This window comes from Calypte anna, chromosome 1 (assembly GCF_003957555.1).
Source record: "Calypte anna isolate BGI_N300 chromosome 1, bCalAnn1_v1.p, whole genome shotgun sequence".
Lineage (NCBI taxonomy): Eukaryota > Metazoa > Chordata > Aves > Apodiformes > Trochilidae > Calypte > Calypte anna.
Window position 1 is genome coordinate 111,451,719 of NC_044244.1, and position 14,016 is coordinate 111,465,734.

The following is a 14,016-nucleotide window of genomic DNA, read 5'->3' on the forward strand; positions in this document are numbered from 1 at the left end:
GATGAGATTTGTGGGTTCTTAGAGCATGTCTGTGTAACTTTCTAATAACAGCAGAGCTATTTTTCTTTCCTGGACAGAGGAGCAGAATAGGTGTTACAAGAAATTACAGCGCTGACCTGGTTTGACCACCTTGGAAGCCTTTAGCAGAGGGTACTAAGGGAGATTGGTGAAGGGGGGGAGGGTAGAAAAAATAGTGGGGTAACAGAGCATTGTAACTTGTTTCTTTTTAAACTATTGTTTTTAATGACATTCTGGTGTCATCTTTTCAGCACTAGCTGGAGAAGGAAACAAACCAAACTCAGCCCAGCTTGAACTAAGAATGGTCCAAAGCAAAAAGGACATAGAAAACCCAGAGATCATAGTGAAAGCCACCGTGTTATAAAGGCTGTACATCTCTAATAACGCACAATGTATTGATGTCCTCATTTCTTTCCTGTAAATTGTAATATTTGCCTTAGATCTGTGACAGAAACCTGACTTTCATAAAATAGTGCCCAGCATAGGCAGATATCCACTCTCAAACATATGTGCTGGCCTTGCTCAGTTTTAAAAACAAAACAGTGTGCATTGAAGTGTAATACCAGGTATCAAAATAGCTGTCAAATTCACCTAGTCTGTGTAATTACCCAGGCAAGAGAGTACAATGTTTCTGCCTTGCCAAAGACTTTATATGTGAATTTGGTAATGGAATGCTTGACTGAATGGAAAATAGATTTCAAGATGGCATCTAGTGCCAATGGAGCTGGCTCCACACTCCCTTTTCCTGGAGATATCTGGTTACCTACTCTGGTATTCAGTATCTCTGCTGCTATGAAACTAAGCAGGGTTAAAACTACACAAAAAATTCTGCTTGTGTGTAGAAGTACTTCAAAGATGTTTGGCATTTTAAGTACTCTGAAGTGACCTTGAGGTGTCAATCATGTTACTGATAACTGCTCCTGTTTCTTGTCTATGAACAGCTGCACAGTTTCAGTTTTTGCAGGTACTGGCTGCTTGTTTCTAATGTCTGTAGGTACTCACATAATTTTCTTCCAAAAGCTGCTCCAGAAAGGTCTTCATCAGTAACATATTATCTTTATTCAGTAGAAGTTTGTAGTTCTACCTCTGAGGCCAGGTTTGATGCTTTGTTTAGTTTTTAACTAAAGACAAATGTTCTGTAGGGACAAAAGAGAAAGCAAGCTCTTGCCCTGAAAGCTGTCTACCCTAGTTTGTTCTTCATGGGTGAATGTATTTACCAGCCACATAGGGCACTTCCACTTAACAATAGTGAGCACTATTGGCAGGCTTATCAATGAAGCAATATGGTATAAGTAATATTTTTAGTTTAGTAAGGTTTAGTAAGTTACATATGTTTACTAAACAAAGTGAAACACAGACTTAATTTGCTCATAATGAAAGCCTCTGCAGCCTACACTAATTAGAGATGATAGAAAAGCATTATTACTAATGCATCTTTATTTAAAAATTCTGCTTTGCAAAGCTTCAAAATGGGATTCTTAACCATTTCAGTGCCCTACACATCACAGCACATATTGTACCAGTAGGGCAGATAGGAACTACCACTCTTGCTTTTGTACTTTTCCCATATGGGACTGAGGTTCTTGTCTCTCCCGAGATGAAGTCTGATGTGTTGTTGTATCCAAATTCATTTGATGAACTTTAGTTGTATCAGAAGGCACAGGGAGATTAAAATTGTATTTCTACTTGCAGTGGTGTGAAGCAAACTTGCCTTAGAGGGAAGGGATGAGTTTTTCTTGGAATACCTGAGTATGCTCAGGAAACTCACTCCTGGATGTCTCCCAGATACTTTTCTTTCCCCTTCCTCATCACACTTGCCTAACTTACAGCATCACCTACATAGCTTGGGGGTCTCCAGTAGAGCTGGCTTGGAGATAGCCTTGGCCACTGAAGTCTTTTCTTGTCACACCATTTTTTGTGGATTTTCTGCCATTGCAATTAATTGGTTTCACCTAGTAGAAGAGTAATTTATCTTTGAAATGAATTTTTAACTGAACAAATTTTATTCATAGAGTAAGATTTCATAATTGATACATTCATTTTCAGTATCTCTGAAGAAAATGAAATTTTTAAGAGATGAATATATTTTGCACTAAATCTAAGAGGCAAACTTCAGGCTTTCACTTTCAACAACTAATAATGATGTTATTTCCTTTCCTGCATTTGACATTGAAAATGAAAAAAAATATTCCTGTGACTTGAGAATTTTAAGGCAAAAAGCCCCAGAAATCACCTACAAAACACGACTCTATTGCCACAATCCTTAGCAACCACTGCCATGAAGTAACTTTATAGCAATAATAATTTTGTTGATGTGAACAGTAGCTAAAATTAGCAGTCAGTAACAGAGATGATCTTATGGCTAAAATCCAACATGTAAAAAGACATGAATATCTTTATAGTGTGTATAAGTATCTGATTGGAAGCAGTGAAGAAGGAGCCAGGCTCTTCTCAATGGTGTGCAGCAAGGGCATAAGAGGCAGTGGACATAAATAGAAATATGGGAAATGCCATTTAAACATTAAAAAAAATACAACTCACTGTGATGGTCATCAAACACTGTCTCAGGTTGCCCGGAGAGATCGTGGAGTCTCCATCCTTGGAGATGCACAAAGCCTGACTGAACATGATCCTGAGTAATCTGCTGTACTTGACCCTGCTTGCACAGTGGGGTCTGACTGGATGAGCTCCAGAGGTCCCTTCCAACTTCAACCATTCTGTGATTCTGTGAAGTACCATGAATTGCCTTTCTTTGCAGCTCTGCATTTTTCAGTTGATGCAAATATTTTTATTTTCTTTTCTGTTCCTGAGACACAAGCTTCCAGATAGGCTAGGAAGTAGCTCAGCATTAATAATATCCCCTCTTTTATATAAGCTGCTTTTTAACAGGGTGGTTGTGCCAGGAATACAATTGCCTTTCTTGAGATAGTTGCTTTCTGCAGTTATATTTAAATACCTTAGCTGGTGATGCATTTCAGCAGTTGAACACAAAAGGATTTTATCTGTTTCTAGCATTGATTAGAGAAGTGTTGCATGCCATATTCCAGACATTTTGTATTTGACTTTTTCATGTGGAATATATAATCCCTACCACCCTCTTGGGAAGAAGGGATCAACATACTGAACTTCCCTGCCTCTACCTATCCTGGTCAACTTTGTGGCATTATGCTTGACACCCTAACCCAGCTGTATCCAGTTTTGCAGCTACCATCGGACACATACAAAAACTTTCAGATGCCCAAGCTTTAAAACCTCTACCGTGTCTCTCAGTTTGCCAAGAATTAGATAAATCCCAGGGGCAATCCACATGCAGTAAGTGGCACTTGCTTTCTAGCCTAACATAGCTCCAGCACAGAGCTTTGGTGGGTCTAGAGCCAGGGCTGTGGATTGCCTGGCATCCCCAGCACCAGCATCAGCCTCATTGCCTGTCTCATAGCTTGGCTTGGCTTGGGAGCTGCATGAGAATTGAATTGAGAGCCATATGGTGTCCATCTCTGCAGTGCATCTCATCTGTGCAAAATTGGGGTTCTTCAGTTCCTCACATAAGGGTATCAATAGGAGCAACAAGCTTAAAATTGGCAAATTGGCTTTTGTGTTTTTTTTTTTTAAAGCAGCATTAAGCACTGTCAAAATTCGCTGTCAAGTATGAGGCAGCACAACTGGTTTGGGCTCTAAAAACAGACTTTCACAAGGGATTTGAGAGAAAGGCAGGATGGTTTTCTCTGAAATAAAGCAGCTTGGAAATTAGGAAGCTTAAAGCTACCTTACGAACCAGGTTTCATCTGTAAATCATAGTGAACCCTGATCTTGCCATAAGAGAGGAACTGAGGTGTTTGTCAGAGCTGTTAATTCCTGTCAGGTGTGATCTTCTCCCAGTGCTTCAAAGAAAGAATCAGCCCAGGAATTCCAGTAATTCACAGCTTCCTTAGAATCAGTGGCATACTAATGCTACGAAAACAAAAAACATAAAAAAACAACAAAACAAAACAGAAAAACAAAAAAACCCAACCCACCCAAACCAACCAACAACAACAACAACAACAAAAAAACCAAACAAAAAAACAACAAAAAAGAGTAATGGTCCTAATGTGCTCGATATGCAGAAGTTCCTATTTTGGAGTAGCTGGATTCTGTAGCAATGGGCTGCTGGCTGCTTCTGCTTGAGTCCCCAGGATGTGCTCATGTGGTATCTGTCTTAAGCTCCCACTGACCTGATCTAAATTAGGTTAGATTTGTCTTCAGTGAAGAATTGGGTTTAACATCTCTTGCCAGCAACTTATATCAGAAATTATCTGTAAATATATTCTGTAGCTAATATTTTGTAATCACAACAGGTTAACAAGGATTTTTGAATGTCAGTGTATACATACTTAGAAAAATTTTTGTTCAGAGTTACACAGCACTTTTCTCATAAAGTTTGCAGAGCAAAATTCCAAGTCTCAACACGGTCCCATCCAACTTTCTATTTCCTCCTCACCTCCTGCATATAGTACTTGTATCTGTTTCTGGGTTCCCATTGTTTTTCTGGTGCATCTGAGAAGTGTCTCAGCATTAGACAGCTGCCCAAAATTTGAGGGCTTGGAGCAGACATCAGGGTTGTTTGGTCAACTTGCAGATCCTTACATAAAGAAAAATGGTTAGTAGTCTAAACCAGTTTTGGTCTGACTACAGGAGAATGAGCACTTTAGCCCAGCAGGTGGAGTTAATAACTAAAGGATAATCTCCCACGACCATCCTAATAGCATGGAAAGTGTCTGTAATGCCCCAGTCCAGCATTCATCAGGTAGGGACTGCTCACTGGGGTGCCACTGGAGCTCCCACACCTCTGTGTGAAGTCAGCACTGGAGCAGCTTTAATGCTGAGGGACCTGTGCACGTGGCAGTGGGAAATGCTCTGTGTTTGTGTCCAGCTGACTCTCCCACCATTCTTTCTTATCTCATACTGAAGGTAATTTGTGCTGGATCTCTTTTTTTTTTTTTTTTTTTTTTTTTTTCTGGAATAACTTGAGCAGTGTGTGTGGTCAGCCATTTTGATTACTGCCTTTGCAGAGCCCTTGTGCAGGAGAGACCAGAAGCTGTTTAAATGTTCTGCTCTATTCTGGGCCCAGATTAGTCTCTACATTCTTAAAATTCTGAAATACCTCTTCAGGAGACATGCATAAGTACATTGTGTTAAAATCAGTGCTATTCACATTCAATATAAACATTTTGGAAATCTGTGGGATGAATCCTTAACTTTAATGTTTGTTTGCTGATTTTTATCATAGATGGGAAAAATAATCAATGTGTTACACAAAAAAATCAGAGGACCAAGGTTTCCAGCTACTCATACTGCCTTTTTGAGTATCTTAACTGTATCTTGATTGGATGGTGTTAATTTGTTGTCTGAGACTGTTATGGTGATTGCATTGATTTATTTTATTTTAAACTATGTGGCAAGGACGATTGCAATAAAATCATCGGCGTTTAACATACTGTGCACACACAAATTGTTAGATCCTGTTTTTGAATATGTTCATCATTATTTTGGAATTAAACAGAACAAGAACAGTTCCTAGTCTTGCTGAATAAAGTGGATGTAGTTAAAGGTTTCCTTAGTTATATACTGGTATAGAAAAAAGGCCAATTAATGGAAGACTGCACATTTATGAACTGTAATAATCTCACTGCAAGATAGTAGTTGTGTGGAAGTGAGTAACATTCTTGTCATCTTGATTTATTTTTTTTTAAGAAATTTTGTGAGAAGGCAGCTTCTGGAATTCTCTGCCACTGCCCTTGTATGCCTCTTACTTGGACATGTAGGATCTTTCTGTATTGTGCTCTATATTCTTGCATATAAGGTGAGAAGAGGGGCTTGGAATAAGAACCACAACTCATTTTTGAAATGTTTCTTCTACAGCATTTCTTGTGAAGCCCTCCACAGAGCAATTTTAATCTTGTTGCATAGGTTAGAGCATACAAGACTGTACAGTCAGAAACAATTGTTCCTGCATGTCAGAACGTGTGCTTCTGTCAGTACTGCAGCCTCACTGCTACAGCAGTGTTTTGCCAAAGGAAGAGAGCAGGTATCCAGTTTAATGAGATCATTAATTATTGGAGAAGGTGCTATGTCAGTATGCTTATGCCTACTGGAGAAGTTAGGCTTATGTTTATACTAAAAAGCACCTCTTCTGAGTAAAAGTCCCTGCCCATTTAAATAATGCCTTTAAAAGCTGAGACATAAATGTTGGAAAACCAGAATATTTCTTCGTCAATGGGAACACAACCTGTTCTTGCTCACTGAACTTCTGTTAGAGTCACAGGATAAGATCATTCAGACAGCTGCTCTTCATGCAAGGTGTTTGCTTCTAATAAGTGAGAGCCTACTGGTGAACAAGTTTGTACCTTTCTAGAACATGCCAGTTAAAGATGTATGTAAACCATGGAAACAAAGCTTTGAGGCGTTCAATCACAGCCCCCCAAAATAGCTATTTCCCTTTGAATCAATGAGTAAAGCAGTGAGTTGATACATGTGTGCAGGAGCAAGTTTAAGGTAAATCCATGCAATTCAATCTGAAGCTGGAGGAGTGTGCCCAAAGTGCCCGCTGAGGGGAGTTGGTTGCAGAATGCAAGGGAGCTGCTGTCATCAGTCTGGAGAGCCCAAGCTAGGTTTCACACATTCCAGCAGGGGAGACTGCAGTTTGGTTTTCAACAGCCTAGAAAAGCTCCCGCCTGCTTCACCAGGAAACCAGTGCCAGGTGACAGGCCCCAGTGCCTCCAGTTTGGTGCTTTTACTTCTCCAGCAGCAGCGGACCTTGAGGCAAAGAGGATGCTCCCAAGCACGCTCGCATTCCTGACTTAGTGCCTCCACAGTGCAAGTGATAGTAATAAATCCACAATGTGCAGAGCAGTGAACAAGGCAGCACATAATTCAGAGAGAGAAAACCAGCAATATGAGAAGGCAGTGCCATATGTTACCACTGAACCCACGTGTACTCCTTACCTGTTGCCCTCGTGGTTGCATTGCTATTTAGAAAAAAATGTGTGCGTAGAAGAGTAATATATGTACTCTGTGTGTGTATGTGTGTGTGTGTGTATGTTGAAGCTTTATTTGCAATGTGGTGGGGGTGGGAAACAATTTGGGGGCTGGCTGTGTAGGCCTTCAGGATGTGAGCAGAAGGTCTTAAAGAATTATATTTTTATAGATTGTGATGAAGCTTTGGGTCCCAGCCACACATGGCCTTTTCTTCCAGAAAAGTAAAATGTTATGGAAAGAAAGTCAGGTGGCTGTAATATAGTAGGGATAGTACAACCCCACCAGCCCTGGACAAACTGAAATAACTTGATAAAAGATGCCTTTTTAAGTAATATTTTTTTAGTGCTGAATTGTTAAACAAAGAAATATTTATGAGCAAACTTTCTATGTACTTAAAGTTTGTGTGGTGCTTTGTACTGACTAGGTGGACCTGTTACATGTTTACACATCTTAATGATTGTCCTCGAGGCGTATGTAGTAATTCAATGACTTTTATGCCAGAAAAACAATGAAGTTCTGTGTAATGGCAAATTATTTAATTTCTGATGAAACTGTAGGCTTTTTGTAGTATTTGTGTATTTTCTGGTTGGCAGTTACGAGTTATATTCTTTCTGCAGTATGGCATGTGTGCTTGTTTGTAGAGAGGCAGTAGGATGGTAGATACCATTGTTTAAAAAGAAAACCCTAAATATTGCTACCTTATCCATTGCAAAATGAGATAAGTTGTGGCCTAAGCCTGACAAACTTTACAGTGGGATGGAGTATCAAATAGACCTAGAGCAGGATAAAATAGGTGAGGGATTTTTTGATTTAATAAAATAAGACTTGAGGGATCTTATAGTGTCTTAGCAGCATGTGAGCAGATGAGCCAAGAGACTGGAACAAAAGCAGCTAATTCACATTTTATGAACCTGGCTGAGCTGACTTCATAGCTTGTGCTGTACACGTGTAACACATAGGTGAGTAGGCTACATGGGAGAAGGCCAAGGACATTTTCATTGTAATTTGTCAGTTGTAATAAGTGAAATATTTTAGTAGAGTGATCTGAATTTAAATTCATAAATATATTACCTTTCGGAAGAGTCAAGTTACCAACAAAATCCCATTCAGTCAAAAAGCAAGTTGCTAGCATGTTTGAAAAACAGAGCATGATTTTTACATCTTGCAGTACTTAGTTGAGTCTTTGTTTCTTATGGCTAAAGCACGACTCTCCATTTTTTATATATTGTTTTGGTTGTCATTTGGGAGCTTTCTAGAAAGCGCATGGGTCTGCAACATAAATCAGTTTATGGAGCATGTCCTTCCACTGAATGTTGTGATGTGGAAAAACTGAGCACCATCAATCATGTCTCTTTTGAAAACCATGGCAGATTCCCCACCGTGCTTCTCAATAAATCACTGCTGCAAAAAAGGAGGGGAGAATTTATCAAAAAGGTTTTCTCCCAAGATTTCCCGAGTTCTGGATATAATGAAGGAAAAGTACTTCTGCTTTGCTGAGTAAGCAGGAAAAGTATCATCAAGATTAATAGTGCATTGCCAGGGTGAAAGGCTGTGGAAGGGAACAGCTCTGGTTTGCATTCTTGACTGTGCCTGTGTGTTCCTCCCCTGGGAATATGTGGGTGCTCTGTACCCATGGTGGTGTCAGGGTGACTGTTTTGCCTGTACCCTCCCTTGGGGGAAATGTGGAGGAGTTATTCTGAGCGGGAGGGAGATGAAGTCTGTGTGAAGTTGTTGGGTTGTTCATTTTAAAGTGCTGTACCAGAGCTCTGGCTTAGCACAATTCTTTCTGTGTGCACTTGAAGAGGCATGATGAGCAGCACATTGTGGCTGCCATGTCAAGTGCCAGGGTATTCATTCTCCTCCCTGTTTCAGGGATCGACTTTAGCCATGTGATTTACCTGGGTTTCTTCAATAGGCCATAGAGAAATGAGACTTATTCAGATGATTTAGGGTATGCTTTGGAGAAGTAGAGATTTACCAGCTGTTATAATAGAACATCCAGCTCAGCTGCACCGTAAAACTGCACTTTAACCTTCCTCTCCCATTGCTTGTACGGGCACTGGTACTTGTCTGCTCCCAACAGGAGTGAAGAAGCTTAACCTGGGGAAGTTTTCCAGCCCAAATCCCTAAGGAGAGGTTGGGAAGATGCATCCGAACAAAATGGGGGAGAATAGAAGGGGGTTGCCTCTTTTCCTGGCAGTGAGCTGCTACGTGAGGAGAACCTAATTGCAAAGCTGCACTGCTAGTGGTGAAAAAATTAAGTCCTTGTCAGCTACGAGCTTGAAAGAGGAGCTGCAGATCTAGTAATCTGACTTTTGTGTTGTGAATCCAGCCTGTCCCCTGGACCCCAAAAACATAGCAGTACTAAAAGATTTGGTGTGACTGTTCATTCTGATTTCAGTGATGGTTGTGCCTAGCAGAGTAGAAAATAATGTAGAATAAAGCAGTTACCTAACTAGAGAACATTCGAAGATCCAGGTGGAGCAAGTTTAGAGCCCACTTTGATGGCATTTGCATGAAGTCAGTTGTCCAGGTCTGGATCTTCTCTTTCCTGTCCCCTTTCAGTATGGAATCACATAAATATATAAATGAATGAATGAAGAAAGAAAGGGATGGAAAGGAAGGGGAGGAAGGGAGGGAGGAAAGGAAAGGAAAGGAAAGGAAAGGAAAGGAAAGGAAAGGAAAGGAAAGGAAAGGAAAGGAAAGGAAAGGAAAGGAAAGGAAAGGAAAAAGAAGTAAACCTGAGAATTTAAGTGGCATTAATGTTTATTATTTTCCTAGAGATTTTTTGAAATTACCACACCAAAGGTTTCCCATTCATAAGGGATATTCAGAAGGTGCTTTGCCAGGTGGTGTAGTGTAGCCTGTCACAGCTGGCTTGGAGCACTGCAAGCTTCTTGTGATGCACCTATGACAGGTGACACTGGGGGTACTGCTGTCCTGTGGCCTGTGTTTCATACAGCACATGTATTCTCGTGCCTTGCTAGGGAAGAAAACTGCAGGGCTTATTGCTGGAAATACAATGACAGAAGGAAACGCTGAAGGATTTAGCACCCTTCAGTCATCTTCTAATTTGCTGTCAGTGATTGTTCATGCAATGTATCCCTCTCAGGATTGTTTTCTTACCAGGAGATGGGAGGGTGACTGCCTAAATGCAATTTTCACATGCTTTTAGTTGGCTGAATGGGAAGTAAGAATCAAAATCATTAAAAATGGAGGCAAGGGATAGCAGTGAATTTTCTAAAAAACTTGAAATTTGTCTCTAATTCAGAAGTAATTCAATATTGACCAAGTGAGTGTTATGTCTTCAGTGGGGAGTAGCAGCTGGAAAGAGGCCAATATTTAGGGTTTTTGCCCAAAGCACATACAGTCCTGCTCTACTGTTTAGTGAAAACACCCAGTGCAGATGCCACCAGAACCTCATCTCGTGGAGTAACACTGTAGTAAAGAATGTGGTTTTCTTGTGAAAGTCTTAACCTCCTCTGTTTAAAATAACACACAACTCAGTATTTTCATGGTGTATAAGTGAAATGTAATTTTTTTTTTTCAATAAAATACTTTTCCTTTCCTAAATGTTGTTGTTGGGCTTGTTTTTTTGTTGTTTTGTTTTTTTTTTTCTTTTCCAGGTGATGTTTCTCTTTCCCTAGTTAACTGGGACTGCCACTGCCCAGCTTTACCAGAGATGGTGACTGGGATTCACGTGCTGGCATTTCCCCCTCTCTCTCAAATGATTCCTAGGAGTTACCCTGAGCTGAGCCTTGTGCCATCCTGCTGTGTCTCTCCTCTGCTTGCCTTCCACCTCCAGGAGCCTCAGGGCAGTGGCCTCTGCAGCCTGAGCAATTCCCCCCCAGGAATCCTGCACAAGGAAATCACACTCCCTGATGCAGTCTTGCCATTAACTCCCAGTTGCCCCCCCAGTTCCTGCAGCTCTGTCTGTTTTCAAATAATTATTGTGAAGAATGCCTAAAACTTAGAAGGAAAGCATTTAATCTTGCTTGTGCTGGGACACTTTGAAACCTCACTTAGAGGAATAAACCTCGTCTGTGACTGATGTGGTTAGAATGGGCAGTAGATCTCAGGCTGGTGTCAGAAGGGGGGATGGCCTGCTGGCTCCAGCTGGATTAGGTCTCATAAACAGCAGGCTGGGAGGAGAGGGATGGTGACAGCTGCCTGTCTTACTGGTCCCATCTCAGCAGCCTTGATTTACTCAATTTGACATACATGGCTACTCCAGCCACTTTGTGGATGTTAATCCCAAGTGTAGGTGTGCTCTTGAATGCCCTGATGATGATCTGACTGAATCCATCCTCACAGGAGAAAACGAAAATGTTAGGCTTTTTGTATGCATTCATCAGGGATGCTATAATCTAAGTCAGCCAGAAAACTTCAGCCTTCCAAACCCTGGGGGTCCTGGTGAAATGCTTCCTCTCCAAAGCAGGCGCAGCCCCTGTGGGCACTGTCACTGCTGCCTCACAGCCCTTCCATAGCAGCCCAGGCTTTACCCTGTCATTTACAGCAGCAGCCTTTCCCCACAGCCCTGGGAAGAGCAGTGTTTTGGGCCAGGCTGAGTGGCATCCCCAGCTGACAGAGAAAAGGGGAGCATGGCCCAATTTGGCAGCTGGAGAGCAGAGACAAGGAATGCCAGAGAAGGGGCAGGAAAAGCAATCTGAACAGATGTTTTATGGGGAGTTGCCGAAGCTGCTGTCCCCTTCATAGCCCTGTTGTCCTCAAAGATGGGGCACCACACCAGCTGGGGCTGCCTCCTGTCATGAGCAGCATATTCTTTCATATTCTTCTTGTCCTTTGCAATTTGCTGAGGAGAATAATTGAAGGAGAGGTTTTGTAAGAGTGGTGCCTCCTCCTTGGGAGATCTAGCAGAGCCTTCAGCAGGTCCAGTAATACATTCTGGGGGTTAGTGGGGGCATGCCCACCCCTGGGACATCTGTGTGGCAGATGCAAGACATACTGCCCTCACATGTCCTATTAAAAGGAGCATCCTCTCAAAACAAGTGCCTGCACAGAAGATCACCAGGGCAGTCACGTCTGTCCCTGAGTGAGGTGGCAGCTCAGGGAGCTGAGAGTTAGGTGGAAAATGCTGTTCTTGCTGCCTCCTTTGTGGGTTTGAATGCTATGTCATGACATAGAGATGGCTGTCATCCCATTGCTCATCACCTGAGTCAGCTGAACTGGATGGGGGCAGTGTAGCTGGCTGTGCATAGAGGCTGTGACAGGGATCAGGCAGAGAGGAGGAACAAAATAAAAGCAGGAGAATCCATAGGAGGGGTGTGTGACACTGGCAGGAAACAGACAGATCTTTTTGTCTGTAACTTAGGTTGTGAAGAGAAAGTTTAACTGCTACAGAAAGGCCACCTTTTGCCTTTGACCTCTGTTCATCCTATTTATGCCCCAGAAGTGCTGCTGTGGATGAAGGGGGTTGGAGTCCTGGCATTGCTGTTCCAGCCATGAACCATGGCTGCCCAAAGCTGAGCCCTCTACCCAGAACAGGATGCCACAGAAACACATGGTTTTTAGGTTTTTTTCCTTCTTCCTCTGATAAGATTTGTTTCAAACAGAACAGAAGAGTGTTGCAGCCCACATAACCACAAGGAATTTCAGATTATAATGAAGTACTAAAAGCTGCCACTACCTCCACACCCTGTCACGCTCCTTGTATTACAAAGACCAGCTTGGATGAGAAGAAAAGGTGCAAAAGTGAACAGGAGGTTAATATACAGCATCATCAGCCTTTCAAATTGAACTGAATTATGAGCCAGGTATGGTGCCTGGCTTCAGGAGGGCTGGAAAGCCATGGCATTATTCATAATGCTCATTAGCTGCACCTTCGAGGACAAAGGCAATTTAAATCTTCTGCTTTCAGCAGTACCTCAACCGCAGGAAATCCAGGGAGAAATTTAACACTCCACTGGTACCCAAAGTCCATCATTTCATGGCTGTGTCCCAGGTGTTGATGGTGATAATACAGCCCTAAGCCACTCAGGTATCTCCAGCTTGGGCTCCTACAGCTGGGTTTGGTTTAAGCTATGGTGTTGATCCAGCAAACCTGTTTGAATGAAAAAAAAAAAAAAAAACCCAACACGCTGCTCATGGTGGTAAAGGTTGTTTTGTGTTTAATATTTAAGCAAAGTTTGGCTAAATTACTACTAGAAAAGAACACATACCCTTGTCAGTAGGAGGAAACATGGTAAAATAATCTAAGGTCCACTTTTATTGGTCACTGGAACTGAATAGTTCTTGAAGTTTTGGCTTTTTACCCCACTGGAACAATTCAGGTTCTTGCAGTATCTAAGCAAGCAGCCATCCCTTGCAGGGGTCAGGGTGGTGTGGGCAGTGAGAGGCAAAGGTTTTCAGGTGTGTGTGGGATTTTTCAAGTGCTCTGCTAATTCAGTGCCTATGGTTCAAATCAGCTGTCTGGCTTTTGTGGCCACCCTACCACCTTCCCCCCAGAGCTGGCAAGGAAGCCCATGGTGAGCTGGCTGAAGGAGCTGATCCTGCTGAAAACATTCTCTACTTAAAAAATGGGTTTTCTTTTCAGCTGGACCAGTTCCCTGAGGCACCTTGCTGCAGCACAGGCATGAAAGGGCAGGGACCAAGGGGGTGGAAGGACAGCAAGGGGGGGGGGACTGACCCCAGCATCCAGGCACTGGTGGGGACTGACACATCACATCAGGTGCCCCAGGCTTTAGCCAGGTTGATGCTGCTGAGCTGTGCCACCTGCTACCTGACCTCCTCTCAGAGCTCTTTCCTGGCTTTCATTAACCAAAGGCCACTCCACACCTCCTTACTCCCTTCATTACCAAGTTTGAAATCAACCCACACAGATGAGTAGGGTACACGTGAGAATGTTGGAAAAATTATCAGAAACCACCCTGCTACCAGGAGGAGAGATCCTTATTGAAGGCAAAATAATCAGTGTGGCTATGAAGGTCTTTGAGTAAACCCATCAGACATTTAAAAAAACTTCTT

At 42.1% G+C, this 14,016-nt stretch overlaps 1 protein-coding gene across 1 annotated transcript in view; it reads left to right on the forward strand.

The window, feature by feature from the left end:
• The window catches only part of PDXK (pyridoxal kinase), a 47,665-nt gene extending 37,062 nt beyond the window's left edge, over window positions 1-10,603 (forward strand). The window contains exon 11 of the mRNA XM_030469652.1: window positions 270-10,603. Coding sequence (XP_030325512.1) covers window positions 270-382 — 113 coding nt within the window. The 3' untranslated portion in view covers window positions 383-10,603. The remainder of the gene's footprint in view (window positions 1-269) is intronic.
• Window positions 10,604-14,016: the final 3,413 nt, after the last annotated feature.